Source organism: Euprymna scolopes, chromosome 36 (assembly GCF_053919585.1).
Source record: "Euprymna scolopes isolate OS-2025 chromosome 36, ASM5391958v1, whole genome shotgun sequence".
NCBI lineage: Eukaryota > Metazoa > Mollusca > Cephalopoda > Sepiida > Sepiolidae > Euprymna > Euprymna scolopes.
This window is the reverse complement of record NC_136517.1, coordinates 86,473,836-86,493,367: the sequence shown is the minus strand read 5'-3', so window position 1 is coordinate 86,493,367 and position 19,532 is coordinate 86,473,836. Positions and strand designations below refer to the sequence as shown.

Sequence of the window (19,532 nt, the reverse complement as noted above, 5' to 3'; positions counted from 1 at the left end):
TTTTATTTTTAAATAAGTAAAACAAATTTTATGGCAAAATTACCAGACCCAATCTTGTTTCGCCATCTTGAAAACATTCTGACATAAAAAGGGAGGTAACTTCAAATAATTTAAATTTGCGAGATTTTAAATAGCTTGTTGTCTTAAAATAGATAGGAATAAGGCATTGGAAATATTCAAATTCGCTTAAAAATTTTCTGCAAAAAATATTTTATCAAAATATGTGACTTTTGGTGTATATTTTCTTTCCATCATGGGTACCTACACCATACAATATTCACTTTTTTTTTCTTTTTTGCTTAATACAAGAGACATTCTGGACAAGGAACATATTGTCTTAAAATATTTTAGTAATTTTGGATAAAAAAAAAAAACCCAAGCATAGTTGTTTTTTTTTTTTTTTTTTTTTTTTTTCTTGTGTTTTTGCTGATTTTTTTTTTTTTTTTGTGGGGACAAAAGATGTTTTAACAAAACATGACTTGTTTTTGTTATTGAGATTTGTTTTTAAATCTTATTTTTCTTTGTGTAGCAGCGAATGGCACAGGAGGTTTTAACAACATTAAAAGAACATCCAGATGCTTGGACGCGTGTGGATACCATTTTAGAATATTCCAGCAATCAACAGACCAAATATTACGCCCTGCAAATATTAGAAAATGTTATAAAAACCCGATGGAAAGTCTTACCTCGACCCCAATGTGAAGGTACAGTTTCATTCTATTTTTACTTTATTTTATTTTTTTAATTTTCTTCCTTTGAAGATTGAAATGCTGGGTATGGGGCAGCCAAACCAGCTGCCAACATTGCCCTGCTTTTTATTTTTAGTATCCTCGCTGTTCCCTTAAGTGCAATTATCTGGATCTCTTTTGCACTTGGTTCACCAGGAATATTAGTTAGGTAGGGCTTCAGGTTCTTCTTCATAAGCCCTGTGGCACCTATAATAACTGGTATGATTGATATCTCCTTAAGATTCCAGTTTCTTTTCATATCATACATGAGAGCTTGGTATTTGGTCTGTTTCTCTCTTTCAGCTCTGTTCAGACCTGTTAGGGACACTCACTTCAATTAAGGTTGCCACTTTTTCTGACTTATTCCATATAACTATGTCAGGTCTCACGGCAGTGGAGGACTGCTTGAAATATTTTTTTCTTTTTTAATAAGGCTTTGGTATTTTATTTATTTATTTTACTTACTTTCCACCTCAGCACTCATGAAGACTTAAATAAGCTTTCGGGTATGCTGAAAAAAAAATCACTTTTAAATTTTATGCAGAACAAGTAGTTTTCTGGAAATTAAGCCCTTTTTTAATCCAATATAATCCTTTGTTTTTACTTGAGGCCATGTTTTCTCCCAACTGAAAAGTATTAATGCGCAATTGTGTTGCAAAACACTTTCTCCTCCCCATATTAAGAATGGCAAACGCCACTGAGATTTATTAAATAATACAGTACAAGAAAATGTTTTAAGATCTAGAAAAATACTTTATTTATTTATTGCAGGTATAAAAAAATATATTGTTGGTTTGATTATTAAGACTTCATCAGAGCAGGCAGTTCTTGAGAAAGAAAAGGTTTATTTGGGGAAATTAAATATGATTTTGGTACAGGTGAGTGTCTGCTTTTCTTGTTTTTCTTACTACCAAGATAAAAACTTGTTTTTCTTACTACCAAGATAAAAACTTGTTTTTCTTACTACCAAGATAAAAACTTGTTTTTCTTACTACCAAGATAAAAACTTGTTTTTCTTACTACCAAGATAAAAAACTTGTTTTTCTTACTACCAAGATAAAAAACTTGTTTTTCTTACTACCAAGATAAAAAACTTGTTTTTCTTACTACCAAGATAAAAAAACTTGTTTTTCTTACTACCAAGATAAAAAAACTTGTTTTTCTTACTACCAAGATAAAAAAACTTGTTTGATGTATACTAAAACATGAATAAAATGACTTGAATTTTAGTTCCATTTTTTGCTTTTGATAATGTTTTTTGTCTTCTATCACTTTTTACTAATTCTTTTATGCATTAAACATTACTGTCATCTTCGCCTCTACTATGGTTGCAGAGTCCAAAAGCATAAAGTTTGATTCTTAGAATTCCCAAAATATCCAATTCTGATTCCTTATTTTAAAGTCTACCAATATTCAGACTGTCTGTTGATTCTTTAGCAATTAAAAAATATGACCAACTACCAGTATTCTTACAAATCCAATAGAGTTTGGGCCATTGTTGAGATGGCTTGTTCAATGTTGACTGGTTCTGTGCAGTTCTAGGAGGTCCACTATCCCAGGTTTTACCTTCTCTCTTTGACTGTGAAAGGTACCCCTACCAGGAAATGTTAATACGGCTGCCTAGACATTTTTTTTGCAAGCTGGAGTATTCTTCTGCTAGGCTGCTGGCTTTTCAAATCCCACTTTCCAACCCTTGTTGTGAGAAGGGAAATAATTCCAACTTTGATTCTATGGCCCTAGCTTCTACTTCCTTCCAATTTTCTACATCAACACTATTATCCTGCCGTATTAACTTTAGCAATGCTCCTTGAATTCCAGCTATTTTGCTATTTAGAAAATGAAAAAAAAAATGTTTAATTTGACATACAAAAACTTTAAAAATCAAAGATTACCATTATTTATCTTTCAAGAGTTTAATAACATATCTTAATATTTTTCTGTGTATGTCTATTTAGCAGTTTTGCATGGTGCTGCACTCAAATTTATGTCTATTTAGCAGTTTTGCATGGTGCTGAGCTCAAATCTAAATATGTTAAGGCTTCGGGAGCTAAATGGGGGGAGGGGTGGGTGGGGGACAAATTGTGGTCATATCTGTTTTTGCATGGTGCAGAACTCAAATTTACATATGTTAAGGTCTAAAACTGCACCGTTGGTTCATTTTCCTCAGGATTTAGCATCCCCTGGGGACTTTCGGGGCTAAATGGGGGGGGGGGGGCAATGGTGAACTTAGTCATTTTTTTTATGCCTTATTCAGTGTACACTCACAGGGTACCATGCATGCTTCACTTGTTTTTTTTTTTTTTTTTTTTTTTTTTTTGGCCTCCCAACAAAGGAGAGGTTGGACCTAGTAATTCACCCCTGTTTGTCTATTCTTTTGTTTGCACTTTTCTCAATAACCACACCTTGGATTTAAAAAAAAAAATTTGCGCAAACATTAGCCATGGTTAAAGTAAATTTTTGTCAGAACGGGTTTTTCGGGGATAACTGGAGACCCCGCATGCTCAGTTTGTTTTTACTGTTATTTTTGTTTTAAAATGTTTAAGGTTTCTGAAAAAGCTTGTGAATATTTTAAATTTAATTTTATTTATGATGGTAGATGAATAATAATTTAATGTCTTTTTTTTTTTTTTTTATAGATTTTGAAATATGAATGGCCTAGGAACTGGCCGTCTTTCATCAGTGATATTGTTGGTGCTAGTAAGACGAATGAGTCCCTTTGTCAGAATAATATGACTATTTTGAAACTGTTGAGGTTTGTTTTAGAATTTTCTTTGCTTATTACCCCCCCCCCCCCCCTTCCCTCCTTTTTTTGTTTTCTTTAAAATTTTCATCCTCAAATGAACAAACCCAATCTATTTATGTATTTCTTAAAATCTTTATAAATGTATCTCTGTGATTCACACTTTTTTTTTTATACTATTAATCGATTATTTATTGAAATATAAAAAAGATACTATAACGTAAAATACTAAAACAAACTTATAAAATTTTAGATTTAGAAAATAATTTAATTACAAAATTAAATCTATCACAATGCATTTCCTTTTCTTTCATAAATAAGTCAGTTGTTCAATCTTTTGTTAATTGTGAAAAAAAAAAAAATTGGAAGCATTAAAGTATTTAATAGAAAGTCATTTAAACTGTAGAATTTAGATTCTTCGGACTACTGGTCTCATCTTGAGTGCCATTTTCACAATGTTGCGGTTGATGTAACCTCCAACCTTCTTCAGATGTATCTTGTCGAACTCAGGAATATTTCTGTTGAACTCTGGAATTTTTTGAACGGAATTTTGAATGCATGCTCTTGTTCTCTCAGCCAGGACTGGATAGAGGTCCTAAATAATTGGCAATTGTATTTTTTGGTTACCCACACTGAGAATTGAATCTTCAACCTTCATTAGAATATCACTCTTACAATTGTTTTCTAGTACTATATCCACTGCGCCACGAATTTTAAAATTCTTAACAAATCTTCATTTAATTAAAGATGAAAAGTTTTATAAGTTATTTTTAGGTAATAATTTTATAAATAAAAATGACAACTTTTATTACTTTAATAAAATTATAGTTGGTCCCCTGACAAATGACGGATTAGTAAATCACTCCCATTTGTCGTTTGTTCGCGCTTTTCTCAATAACCATGCCTTTGATTTTTTTTTTTTTTTTTTTTTTTTTTTTTTTTGCACAAACATTAATCATGGTGAAAGTAAATTTTTGCCAGAACGGATTTTTCGGGATAATTGTAACTGCCCTCCTTCTTCACTTAGGTGACATTATAGGGGTAAAATTACCCCCAAATTGTTCATCCGTTTGCACTTTTCTCAATAACCATACCTTGGAGTTTTTTTTTTAAATTTTGCACAAACATTAGTCATGGTGAAACTAAATTTCTCACTCGTGGAGGGAGATCCCGCATGTTCAGCTTATTTTATAAAACATTTTGGTTCAATTCATAATTTAATGGTTAAATGTAATTAGTATGTAATTCGACCATCATAGCAAAATTTTGAAACAAGATTTTATATCTGTATGCCTTTATTAACGGTAATCGGTTTAGGAGACTGGGAGCTCTAATAAAGAGATCGACAACTGACACTGTTGATCTCCCCAATTAGAGTTCCCCCAATAGTCCGATCAATACAAGTAATATAAATAAATAAATACAATAATTTTCAAAATCTTATTTAAAAAGGCAAAGTTAAAATGAAATTAACACTTGAACATCATAGGTGCATCTTTATTATTCTCCCTTCTATTTTCCTTACATTTGATACAGATTTAAATTTAGTAATTCAGATATAAAAAAAATCTATTTTAAAAAATTCTAAGAATTCCTTAAAATTAAATTCACATGACCGAAGACTCGCAAAATTAACAAGCTATCAACATCACTTTGTAATGTTGTTATTGGTCGCCTGACAAAGGAGGAATTGGAATTAGTAATTCACTCCCATTCGTGTGTTTGCATTTTTCTCAATAACCACGCCTTGGATTTTAAAAAAAATTTGCACAAACATTAGTCATGGTGAAAGTGAATTTTTGCCTGAAAAGATTTTCCAGGATAACCCCCCCTCCCTTTTATGGGGCATTATAAGGGTAAAATTGGCAAATTGTTCATCCTTTATTTTTCCACACTTTCTTAATAACCCCACCTTGGAGGTTTTTTTCTTTTTTTTAATTTTTTTTTTATTTTAATTTGCACAAACATTAGTCATGGTGAAAGTAAAATTTTCACCTGTGGAGTGGGACTACACATGCTCAGCTTTTACTTTTAAAAATGGACCAAACATTGCATGTAGAAATTTGCAAAGAAAAAACTTTGACACAAACTTTTTAAGATGAAAAAAAGTTATTTTCAGTTTCACACACAAGTCGCCTACACGTATTTACAACATGATACAATATGTTTGCTTTTTTTTTCCTTTCATTGTCAAATAGCAGTCCTTTGTTTTTAGCTACAATCATCTATTGCAGTAATTCTCTTTAAGAATTAGCTCACTTTTGAAGGAAGAGGCGACTTGCATGCTTGTCAAGTGTACCTTCCAAATCTACACGCGTCTTTTCCTTCTCATCTTAATACCTATATATGCATTTCTTTCTCGGATGTCACACTAACATCACACCTTCAAATTCTGACATAACATTAACTTGGCACATAAGTCATCAATATCTGTATGTGTCCTAATTTGGTCATTTAATGGAAGAACCATTGACTATGTTACAAGTTTTTTGTATTGTATATATTTTATTTGACTTGGTAAACCTTCTTACATTCCCTCTAGTTATGCCATGGGATAGACTCGACGTCACGCAAATATACTATGTAAACTTTTCATTTCAACATATTTGATATACATCCAATGATGCGTAAATTTATTAGTATGAATATACAGATAAAATTTTGCTTCTTGTCTAAAATTCCCTCAATATTTAAAAACAATAATTTAAAAAAAATCTTTATACCCGTGATGGAATGAAAATATTGTATTTTAAAACTTTTGCAAATTGGTCAAGTAGTTTTTTTGTTTTTTTACTAAGAAAAGCAAATTTTATGAGTAAGCAAAAAGAGGCATCTTAAAACATGGGCAGATTACTTCCACAATAATTCAAACTTGCGAGATGAGCCTTGTAATGTCTACAATTTCCCATTAATTGCTTAGAATCATTTAAAAATGATTTTATTTAAAATAAAACTACTCGATCAATTGACATGATTTTTGAAATATGACCATTTCATTCCATCACAGTTATGTACATCATAAAGGTTTTTCTGTATTTTTGTTGGTCCACCGATAAAGGAGGGATTAAACCTAATAATCACTTTTCTCAATCACGCCTTGGATTTTTAAAATAATTTTGCACAAACATTAATCATGGTGAAAGTAAATTTTTCATTAATGGAGGGAGACCTCACATACTCGGTTTGTGTATTAATATAGGGTGAATTTTATTTAAATCAGAAAGATCTACTGATTATTGCAATTCATTTTATTACCATTATTTGTGAATTAATCTAGTTCATTCTTAAAAAATGAAACGTGAACTAATTTGTTTTAAATTCTAAATGAATAATCCTTTTTATTTTACAGAAATTCAAATTAATTACAATCTTTTCTATTTTTTTTTTTTTTTTTAATACTTCCCCTCTTACTTAATCAGATATTCTCTTTTTTTTTCTTTTCCCTTTTTTTTCCCCCCATTTTTTTTTCTTCTGACTTTTAGCGAAGAAGTGTTTGATTTCTCCAGCGGCCAAACGACACAAGCAAAGGCCAAACATTTAAAGGACAGTATGTGTAGTGAATTCTCCCAGATTTTTCAACTTTGTCAATTTGTCATGGTAAGTTAATAGAAAAAAAAATTAAACCTCATTTTCATTAAAAACAACAACAAAAAAAAATGTAACCTAGTACACGTTTACACACGCGTTCAGTCCCAACACATCGCAAATGAGACAAATATGAGGAATAGGAGAGAAATTCAACTCGCTGTTTCAGGTTTAAACAACAGACATTTATTTTAATCTCTGTAACATGATCATGTGTATCCATGTTATTCTTATTTTTCCTTGTCGTGACGTCACTTTGTACACAGCTTGGCATTTACATACAGCAGCCATATATGCTTCTGAACTCTATTACAATTATATATATATATATATATCTGTTAGTATGGTTATAATCAAACGTTACTCTCTATTTTATATGCGACATGATAATGTTGACAATCCAGTTCTTGTTAGATCACCGAAGTTAAACGATCTTGAAGCTAGTCAGTGTAGTGTGGCCATTATGCTTTTCTTTAGTCGATTATATAAAAATAAAACTAGAAATAAATATATATAAAGCTGAACGTCTGTGTGTGTGTCTGGTCAGGAATAGGCTCCTATATGGTTGACTATTATAGAAAACTGATCACATATAATGATAGATGTATCGAGACACAGGAATTGGTATGTTTGATCTGGCATAATGATGATTCATTAAAATTGTGGGGTCTGCGTACGCGCCTGGTCTACAAAGTATGGAAATAAAAAATTTTAAAAAAAGTTTACAAGTGTTTTTGATATAGATGTACATAATAATACTTTGATAAGTATGTTTTAGCTTAAATAAGGATGGTATAATAAAATTGTGGAGTCTGCATTCGCGCCTGGCCTCCATAGAATGGAAATAGGCACAAACTTTAATAGACTTTTCATATCTATGATCTTCGCCTGGAAAATATTGAAAAATTGGCCAAAAACGTTAATTTTGTCACCCTGAAATCATCAGTTTTCTACAGGGAGGGGTCAACAAAAACCGTCCTCTCATGACGAGATCGGTTCTACGCATGTGTCAGATGATGTCATGACTTGATTTACTTTAAATAGTTGAAGAACTAACTAAATTTCATGTACATCGCGTTAGTTCAGTTGGTTAGTGCGTTGGTTCGTTATCTAAACGTTTTGGGTTCGAATCGTGGTGTGAGATGTTTTTTTATTTTTTTTTTTTAATTTAAATATTGAACCAGCGTTATTTAAGCCATTTTTCACGTAATGTTTTTTTTTTTTTTTTACTTTGCTTATTCTTAGTGACACCCAAAAACACCCGGGTACCCACCGATTTTTTAAATTTTAATATTGAAACAGGCTTATTTAAGCCATTTTTCACGTGTTTTATTTTTTTGGTTTTAATGTTCGTTTTTCTGTTTTCTTTTTTGATTTTTACATTTAACATCGTTCGTTTGCCTTACGTTAGTTTTTTTTTTTTTTCTCGATGTTTTGACCTTCGTTTTTATGTTTTCTTTTTTTACTTCATTTATAACAAACAAACCTGGTCATTGACCTCATTTGTTGAATAGCTATTGCTGACGTCGTTGTCGTAACGCTCTACGACTTCCGTACGGGCACCTGTCAATTTGGTTCTTACTTAAATAAATTCAAACATCTTTCAGTAACTCATTCTGGCTGGTCGAACGGTTCATGTTTTTTTCACATTTTATTTTCAAACTTCTCCTCAGGGCTTCGGGTTCGATCCTACCAACTCCCCCCCGTCCCCGGTTTCTTTTTTATTTAAGAGCGCACACACCTCCAAACACCCGGGCAATGTCGGGTACCCCCGCTAGTATGTATGCATATATATATATATATATATATATATAAAAGCAAAAATGTTTGTATGCGTGTTTCGCAAAAACTTTCGACACGGGTCACGGATTTTCACGAGATGTATATCATTTTAAAGTTCCAATATTCGCCTGACAAATATCGAAAAATTGGCCAAAAACATTAATTTCTTCACTCTGAAATCATCAGTTTTCTACAGGGAGGGGTCAGCAAAAACCATCCTCTCATGACAAGTTCGCTTCTACTCATGCGGAAATGACATCGGAACATGATTTACTTAAAGTTAAAAAAAAAAACAATCCAATTTCGTGGACGTCGTCTTAGCTCAGTTGCTTAGAGCACGGCCTCATTATCTAAAGGCTTTGGGTGCGAATCGTGGTGTGAGCTGTCTTTTGTTATTTTTAAAAATTTTAATATTGAAACAGGGTTATTTAAGCCAGTGTTTTTTTTGGTTTGTATTTTTCAGATTTTTTAAAGAAGTTTTAACGTTCGTTTTTCTGTTTTATTTTTCCATCACATGCGCGTTTTCTGTTTTTGTTTTTCCCATTTTTACATTTAACATCGTTCATTTGCCTTACATTAGTTTTTTTTTTTTTTTTTTTTTAAAGTTTTAACATTTATTTTTTTTTTAAATATTTACTTCGCTTATTTTTATGTTTTGATTACCCCCCCCCCCTTTCCGCCCTAGCACACACACCTCTAAACACCCGGGCAACGCCGGGTACCCTCCGCTAGTAATATATAAATATTAAACTAGAAATATTATATAAAAATAAAACTAGAAATATTATATAAAAATAAAACTAGAAATACTATATAAAAATAAAACTAGAAATAAATATTATATAAAAATACGGGTCGGCATTTTTTTCTCTTTTTTTTTTTTTTTAAATTTTTATTACACGTTACTCTCCTGTCTCGACCACTTAAAGAGTCTCTCATTGCCACATGTCGATCTAGCCTTTATTTGGCATTTCTCTTTCTTCTGACCACATGCCGGCCACAGCCGGCCCATTCTTATCTTTGCTTTTACAAATCCATTTTCTTCAACGTCTACTTTCTTTCTGCCCCGAGCACTTGGTGCATTTTTCTCTCCTTTTTTTCCTTTCTCTTCTCGCACACGCTTCCTAATTTGCATATGTGGATTTTTCGGCTGCTGCTGCTAATCACATTGCAACCAGTCATCCTTTTCTGCTGCTGATACTTTTATAATCGCTCATATGCACTATTACAGTCAACCCATTTGGTACTGACTAACAAGGCACACAATGTGAGAAGGTGATGACATTCCCTTACAAAAGTTAACAGTATTAAAATCATCTCGCCTGAGTGGGATGTATGTACGACTGGGGATTGCTTGTGTAAGAACTTCCAAGAAGGAAGCTGGCTGAACCTGTCTAAGATGCATGCTGTACTAGAACAGAAGGATTCTCTATTTTGAATCCTGGAATCGTCCTGATCCAAATAAAAATAATTTTATATATATTTGTTGTTAAAGTTTAATTTTGTAACTTAATATTTCAGTTTTGTTTTTTTAGAAAGGACTTTTAAAAATTTTATCTTCTAACGTTACAACATAAAATATGCTAAATATACTCAGAAAAAATAAATAAATAAAATCAAACAAATGTCTTCAATTTCTATTGTAAAATCAGGACCCATCCACTGTAGGTTATGATATTAGCAACTAACCATACATGTCCAGAATTTTATTTATGCAAATTTATGTTAGATGATATAATTTGTGTAATTAATAACCATTGTTAATTATGAATTAAATAAAGGAAACATACCTTTGTTCTTTCAAGGTCCTGGATATGACCTTAAACTATATCCAGTGGTGAGGCCCTAGTTTGCGGGCTTTGGGAAGTGTGGAGCCACCCTTTAATTGCCATTGCTCTGACTCGGAGTGGTAGTACCTGTTAGGGTCCCAACTATGGGTTAAATAGAAACCTACTTGAAAACAACAAATATATTCTATTAAAAAAATTTTTCTTCAAAATCTTTGGATTCGGCATTAAATAACCTGAAAAGGGTTGATATGCTGTAAAACAAAAACAACCAACCGATCTTCTTTCAAATAAAATTCATACAGTAAGCCATATCAACGGTTAACAAAAGAAAACAAATCAATTAACAACGTAATGCTTTTAGCCTTACACACAGAGACGCAAAGAACCCGTTTATTTACATGATGACATGCACGAATAGAAAAATCACTTAATACAATCGTTTTTTGTGTCCAAATTACTTAAAACCTTGAATGACATGTCAGCATAAATCAAAGGGAGGCAACTCATAACTTTTACAGCATTAAAGCCATGATTGCAGTAACAATTTATCTCACATTGATAATTCCAACAATTTGGGTGTTAAATTATAAGGTACTTCTGCAGTTAGCGACCCAGATTTCCTTGATATTTGCTTAGGCTTGCCTGGCAGCGGAAATAAACTGCCGGAATATGCCGAGCGCTGATGGAATTTAAAATTAATGGGGTCATATCCTCTGAAGACCCAGGGTGGTTCGAGGGGCCTTCTAACATTGTTTTTTTTTTTTTTATGTTAAAGAGAGACTCATCAATATTTTCACTGTCTGCCCTGCTCCTCTGATTTGCTGGGGATTCCTAAGGAAATAATCCTGGCAAATGTCATGCATAAAATTTTTCCAGTCGGTCACTGTATTTTAATCCTATACCATTCTCTCTACAAATTTTTTTGTTTGACCACAAGCAAATAATTTTAATAATTTTGGAGATGTCCATTCTTGATTTAAAGCAAAAAAAAAAGTGGATTACGCAAGGAAATCTCCCGTCTCCATTGTACATTAGTGCATTATGCATTAGTGCACCTCTAAGCAAAAGCATCACTTGTTTTGTTTTTGACATAAAGTTGATAAATTCATTTTTGTATCTTCCATTTCTTTTGACTAATTAAATTCGTGCATAAATATTTTTTTTCTTCCAATTTATTAAAAATCGTCTGCTTAAATTTTCATTGGTTAAGTGTGCTTGTTATTGCTTTTTCATTGGCTGATCAACTTGATCAGTATTCTGCATATTCCGGTGTTTTGTGTCAACTGCTGGGTGAGCCCAAGCCAACATTTATAGAAATTCCGATCTCTAAATGCAGAAATACCATTTAACCAAATTTTGTATAAGACTGATATAATGAAGATGAATACGTCCGGGTTTATCCTCACAAGAATATTTATTGGCTGGTGTAAGCCATAAATATGGGGAGGTATAGCAGCCTGGGAGAGACATTAAAAAATACACGTAACGCTTTTTTACCTGATGAACAATCGTTCGTTAAGGCAAGTTACTAGATTGTATTACTTAGTAGCAAAGATCACTCAGCTACTTCAACCAAATCTATCCCTTTCTGCGACTTACCAAACACTATGAGTAATTTTGTGTGTTAAGGTAATATTTGAATCTTTATTTATAAAATGATGGGATGTAAAACGCTTCCAAAATTTAAAAATACAAAAATGTACTAAGAATTTAAAAAAAAAAAAAAATCTGTTTCTAATGACTTTCGAATTAACATTTTCAAATTTCTTTCAAATGTCAAAGAGTGACAAAGTAATTAATTCAATAATTTTTTTTTTTTTAACAAAAGATTAAAATGGCTGACTTTTGAAGAAACTGAAATGATTTTGTAATAAAATATTTTACAATAAAGTTTTAAAAAACATTTGCCTTTTCTTATGCTATTGCATTTTTTATTTCAATAGATTTTTTTTATTTCAATAGATTTTTTTTATTTCGATAGATTTTTTTTATTTCAATAGATTTTTTTTATTTTGATAGATCTTTTTTTATTTCGATAGATTTTTTTTATTTCAATCGAATTTTTTTATTTCAGTGGACTTTTATTTCAACGGATTTTTAAAATTTCAATTAGATAATTATTAGTAAGTTAAATAATGTATAAATCAAGTAAAGGCAAGAAATGTACATACACGAGAAGTTGTCACACAATTTTATTCATATAGAAATATGAGTAAATAAAGTCAAGCAATATGAAAATTTGCTGACCATTGAAGCAGAAAATGGAAAGAAATGGAGAAAGATGGCTCTAAGATCATCTATGGCATCCCAACAGTCATGCAGATTATGAGCCCGACGATGATATTTTTGGTTTGGTTTATGGCATCTTAATCATCTATGGGTTATTTAACGCTAAATAAAATTATCAAATGTAATTTATAGATATAATTATTTTATATTGTTTTTAGAATATATTACTTTTTCAAAAAATTTCTCCCAGAAAACAGAAGGAAATATTGTAGTGTAGGGGCATTACTTTTAGAAAAAAACTATTCCCAGAAAACATTAATCACTGAAAAAAAATTTTATATACGAGTATATAATGAATAGCACAGACTCCATCCAGCAGCTGAGCGATATTAAAATGGACTGAAGAAAAGGAAAATGAAGTGCTACAGTCATGTTAGCACGATCATCACGTTTTGTGCAGACATTTTTTTAAGGAACTGCACAGAGAGGAAGAAAGAAGGAGTAGACAAAAAGTTGTGAGGACAACATCTGACAAATGGTGCCGAGTAACACATTCAGGAATGGGGAATTTGGGGTGAACTGCAGAAATTATGGAAAATGATTTTAGTCTTGGTCATTAACCAAAACTCCTTGATTACCTACTATTCCCTTGGTGTCAAAAGTGTAAAATTGTTAAATTTTATTTTTTTTATTATAATTTTTTTTTATTATTTTACTGTATTATTTTTTATTGCTTATATTTTTCAATTCCAAGTAAGTACTTCATAAAGTTTTGCTATTATTTTTAACTGCTATATTTCACAGGTGCCTTTTTGTGCACTAGCGTCTTAAATCTTCCCTCACTTTGTTATGATGTCATTCTGATTCCTACTTCTGTTTTCACTGTTTACGTTCTTGTCAAACCTGACCATCTGATTCCGACAACTGTTTGCTCAAGTTGTATTTATTATTGCTTGTTTATTTAAAGATCTTTTTTTTGTCTTCCACCCTGTTCTATGTTGATTGCAGGACAACTCCCAGAATGCCCCATTGGTTGGTTCTAACCTTGAAACACTGCTGAGATTTTTAAATTGGATTCCTCTCGGATACATTTTTGAAACAAAATTAATCAGTACATTAATCTACAAGGTAAAATATCTTTTAATTTAAAAAATTTTTTTTTGTTATTTAGAATAAGTTATCTGTAAAATAACTTGTTTGGTGTTGAATACATTATGTATTTAATCCATTAGTACACAAATTATTGGTTCTTTGACAAAAGAGAGATTGGACCTAATAATTCACTCCCGTTCGTCTGTTCGCATTTTTCTCAATAACCATGCTTTGGATTTTTTAAAAAATTTTGCACAAACATTACTCATGGTGAAAATAAATTTTTGCTAGAATGGATTTTCCAGGATAACTCTGGTTTCCCCAATGGGAAGCATTATAGGGGTAAAATTGCTATAAAAATTTTTGTTTGCATTTTACTCAATAACCACTGAAAATCTTTTTTTTAATTTTGCACAAACATTAGTCATAGTGAAAATGTTCACTTGTGGAGGGGGACCTCACATGCTTGGCTTGTTTGTTTTTTTATTTAGATCAAACTAATCATACAAACTAATCATATCTTGCTGTGAATGTCTGACACAAAATGAATAAACCAAATTAATCCATAAACCCTCAAGGTTTTTTTTAATATTACAAAAAATTTAATACAATATTTGATATTAAATATGTACTTTAAAAGGTTTAATGAACTTTATAGGATAGAACATTGATTCATGCTATAGAGGGTGGAATGATAAAAGTGTCACCCTTAAGAAAACAACACTACAGCTTTATTTTAACTTTTATTGACAAAAATCAATTCAGGTAACTTGATTATGTAGTAGCTCTACTACATAATCAATATTCAATGTAGCCGCCTTCAGCCTCAATCCGGAACTGAAACCATGCCTTTTTCACAAGCATCAGTAGGAGCTGGCAAATACTTGGCGGTTAGCAGTGATCAGGCTGGCTTTGGTGTTGTGGGAGGTCCAGTTGGTGATGTTCTCGACATATGACCAAACAAAATAGTCCAGCAGGTTCAGGTTGGGGAAGGAGAGGGACCAGTGAGAGAAGAGTATAAAAATATTTAACTCCCTTTATTCAGTGCCTTTTGTATCGAATTAGATTCATAGAAATTTTGTATTGAATTAAGGTTGGTATGCATTTTTGTATTGTATTAAGGTTGGTGTACATTTTTGTATTGAATTAAGGTTGGTGTACATTTTTGTATCGAATTAAGGTTGGTGTAAAATATTGGTGATGCGCAGGTTGTGTTTGTCATGTCCATAGTGTTAAAATTTAACATAAAAAAAATTTAATGTACTTTGCTTTTGTGTATAATATTACATTGCAATAACTGAGATTTATAGTGGTTAAGTGGTTAACGACACGGACTGAAAACCTGGATGTGCCAAGTTTGAATCCAATTTATTATACAGAAACAGTTTGATCAAACGCACATTTGACCTTGAGGAGGAAGTAATTACAATAACTTTTGCTTTAACAACATAAAAAAAAAAAAAGAATTTTTAAAAAAAATTAAGGACGAACATTACTTGTTAGTAAATATCTTGTCTTTTTTTTTAGCTTCTTATATCAAGTGGCTTCATGGCTTGTTTAGAATGACTTATAAATAAAAAATCTTTTCAATGTTTTCATTTTCCTCTTGCTGCATTTCCTATTAAACCAAATAATATTGATAATGCAACAATTTTGTTCAATTTATTTATTACTATTTATTTAATTTTTTCTTATTTTACTTTTTCTTATTTTTTATTTTTATTTATTTATTTATTTTTTTACAGTTTTTGAACGTCCCAATGTTTCGAAATGTAACATTAAAGTGTCTTACAGAAATAGGTTTGTAGATTATTTTTTTTCTTTTGACTACTAATTCTCTGTATGTATGTTTGCATGTCTGCCTAAAACTTTCGACAGAGGCGACAAATTTTCACAGGATCAGTATCGTTTTGAAGCTCGACCCTTCAGACGACAGATACCAAAAAATTGGCTAAAAATATTAATTTCCTCACTCTTAACTGGGCACTTTTCTATAGGGAGAAGTCGCTTTTTTTACCAATATTTTCAAAAGTCATCCCCTCTTTTCGATTGTCTAGCCTTAATTTTAAACCTACGTCACTTCCGTGGTCATAACAGCAAAGACGTCACGTTTTCTCACATTCTTTTCCTCCTTCGCAGTATGGGTTCAAGCCTGCCTTCTTACTACCACTTTCTTTCTTTTTTTTTTGCTCAATACACACCTCCAAACACTCAAGCAACGCCGGGCACCCATACTAGTATCTAAAAAAGTGAAATTGTCTGTGTGTCTGTCTCTGTGTGCATATTTCCCTAAAAATATACTCTGTCAGTTTTCAGTCTACAGACTCTAGATTTGACATAAGGTGTATTGAGATTTGGAAAAATCTTTTTAATTGGTTTTCGCCTAGAAATTTGGCTGTCAAGGGATCAAAGTTCAACGGTTTGACCTTTGAGAACTCTACCAAACTCCTCCGCCAATTTTGTGTCTAAACACTTGAAATTTTAAATGTAAGTTACTTGGACATGGATCTAACTTTTTAATTTGAGTTGAGCCCCAAACAATAAATGTTAACGGGTCATAATTGGGGTCCAAGTTTTTAAAAAAATTGGCCTCTGCTTTCTCTACCAAATTACTCAGCCAATTTTTGGTCTGAACATTTGAAATTGTACATAAAGGGTATTCAGACATAGGGCAAGCTTTTTAATTGTTTTTTTTTTTTTCTGAAAATTTGGCTTCCAAGGGGTCAAGGTTAAAAAGATTTAACCTTTGTGGCTTCTAGCAACCTATTCAGCCAATTTTTGGTTTAAACATTTGAAATTTTACATAAAGGGTATTCAGACATGCAACAAACTTTTTAATCAGGTTTTGGACGAAAATTTTGCTAGCAAGAGGTAAAAATTTAGAGTTGATCTTTGCAAACACTACCAAACTCCTCTGCTAATGTTGGGTCTAAACACTTGAAATTTTAGATGTAGGTTACTTGGACATGGGTCAAACATTTTAATTTAATTTGAGCCCAAAACAATAAATGTTGAGGGGTCAAAATTGGGGTGAAAGTTTAAAAAAATTGACGTCTGCGGTCTCCTCTACCAACTTTTCTCTATCGTAGTTAAGGAAGCCTATTATATAGAAAGCTATTACTGTACATATTCACACTTTTTAATATATACATATGCACATAAAGTTATAAACAGTACATAAGGTCCGAACAAAGCCGGGCTGAACTGCTAGTGTTGAATAACATATTTTTATGTTGAATAAAATATATTTTTATGTTGAATAGTGAAAACAGTAGTCCAAAGAATCCAAATATGAATAATCAGTCCTCAACTAAAAAATTGATAACATAAGTTTCTTAATTTTACTCATGTATTTAACACTGTTGATTTTATATATATATATATATATATATATATATATATATATATATATACTAGCGGGGGAGTACACGGTGTTGCCTGGGTGTTTGTAGGTGTGTGTATTGTTGAACAAATGAAAAGAAAAATCATTGGCCTGGTATCCCGGGTGTTTGTTTTAAAAAAAACAAAAAAAACGAAGCCTTGACGCGCAGTATAAAACAATAAAGTGTGAAAGAAAAGAAAGTGCAACGTTTAACGGCAGGTGCCCGTTTTTGCCGAGTTAATGATGTCAACTTTGAGTGCAGGACAGTGTTTTATTTACCGCGAGTCTGTTCGCTTTTTTTATACAAGATAGCTTTATGCACATGCGGTGATCGAAAATTGTCGAATATTTATCTTTTGAAAGTCGGGCAAATTAAATAGACAGGCGACCCCGGTTGTTAACTCGTACATATTATCATTTAGGCGCGATATAAAAAGTTTAGGAAGTTGTGAGGCGACCGATCGCTTCTCAGAAAAAAGCCTTTTTTGGACATGCACGAAAAGGCACACACAAACATTTTCGCTTTTATATTTATAGATATATATATATATACTAGCTGGCAGCCCAACATTGCCGGTTGTACAATACGCTCAAACATGATGTTTTAATTTATGCAGATTGTGTATCCATTATTATAGAATCAATCCTCTATTGATTATTATATTTTACGATGAACAATTTACTCACGAAAAAAAAAATAATAATGATCATGTCGTTTATCAAATTCTGTTTGCGTTTGTTTACAATATCGCATCAGATGATATTTGGGATTGATGATGAATGCTCTGGAAAAGTCACTTCTAATTAATGTTTAGTTTTAAAATATACAAACAAAGAAATGATTTGTAGTGATTTTAAATGGTACCTCTTCTTTTATCGTAAATTGAACTTATTAATAAGAAAAAATTAAAATAAAATGGTAAGATACATTCCGCTTGAATATGGGATAATTCAATCTGTAGTTGAATCCTCTACCACTAGGCTATATCTCCAGATTATAATAATTTTAAAAAAATTTTTTAAGAAGAAATGATTTGCTGAAATTTTATTTCCCTTGCTGGTGTAACGTAAAATATTCCCCTATAAAAGTTATTCTTTTTATTTGTAGCAGAAAGAAGCTATTTTTAAAATCAGATTTTTTTGATTTTTGAAACTTGTGGAATAAATTTCTGTAAAAAAACATATCTAAAAACGCTGCCAGACGTATAAATTAGCTTTGTGTGAAATTTGCAAAAGATAAGTTCAGCCGAAAAAGGAACTCTGATGCACACAAAGTGACTTATATAATAGTATAGAAAAATGTGTGTATATAATTTCATTAAATAACAGACAATTTATATCTATGGATTTTGGCTTGGATCCTTTCCAACCGTCTAAATAATTTTCTTGCTTCAGGCAAGAATGGCTGATGTAGTTACCATAGTCACTGTTGGCCTGATTGTTCTAATGTTGGTGCAGATGACTGCTACAAGACAAAGCATGCAGTACAACGCAGGTTTTTACATCAGAGTTACCTTCTACTAGATACATGTCTTAACGAAGACTTTCAGTGAATGATTGCGCCTCCAGATACCAACCTGAAAATTTCTACGACTCGGCACGGTTCTCAAATGGTCATCCACCTCGTACTGACCGGCTCAGTGTTGCTTAACTTCAGTGATCAGGTGAGAACTGGGGTGTCAACGTGATCGTGCCGTATAACTTGGTGTATGTTTATAATCTACAGGGAGGTGAATCCAAAAGTTATATAAGGATTCTTTAAATGGAGACTTTTTGATATAATAAAAAGCTTGTTTATCCTTTTTTTTTTTTTTTATTCTTATTTTTTCTTTTTACCCATTATTCTTTATTTTGCTTGTATAGATCGGCACATGTCGCTCTCATTGGACCTTTTAATTAATTAAATCTCATAACGTATAGTAACTGCTCCCGTAAAGGGTACTGCATCCTCTATCATTCAATCCTACTAAAGCCCCTCTCTAACATAAAGTACCATAATTATCTAATAATCCCTTGGACCACCCTCTCTTCCCCTCCAATGTATACACCCTATACAAGATTCCCTAATATGCCCATTGCTTGGCGTCGGATTTTTATCTTGTTACCTAGCATTTCTCTTCCTCTTCAGATGAGAAGCATTAGGCTTCGAAATGCCTAGTATAAGAACATTCATAACCCCTTCACACTATTGTATTCCCTTGTTT

The 19,532-nt window shown here is 31.9% G+C and overlaps 1 protein-coding gene across 2 annotated transcripts in view; it reads left to right on the top strand.

Annotated features, from left to right (window-relative positions):
- Nucleotides 1–19,532, top strand: part of LOC145260662 (exportin-1-like) — an 89,221-nt gene that overhangs the window by 33,207 nt on the left and 36,482 nt on the right. The window contains exons 3-8 of one of the 2 annotated variants that reach the window (XM_080119011.1): nt 533–704; nt 1,500–1,606; nt 3,365–3,480; nt 6,951–7,065; nt 13,863–13,982; nt 15,692–15,746. In XM_080119011.1, the coding sequence (XP_079975137.1) occupies nt 533–704; nt 1,500–1,606; nt 3,365–3,480; nt 6,951–7,065; nt 13,863–13,982; nt 15,692–15,746 (685 nt within the window). Of the gene's footprint in view, nt 1–529; nt 705–1,499; nt 1,607–3,364; nt 3,481–6,950; nt 7,066–13,862; nt 13,983–15,691; nt 15,747–19,532 lie in introns of both variants that reach the window. The other variant, XM_080119010.1, reaches the window with a different exon arrangement.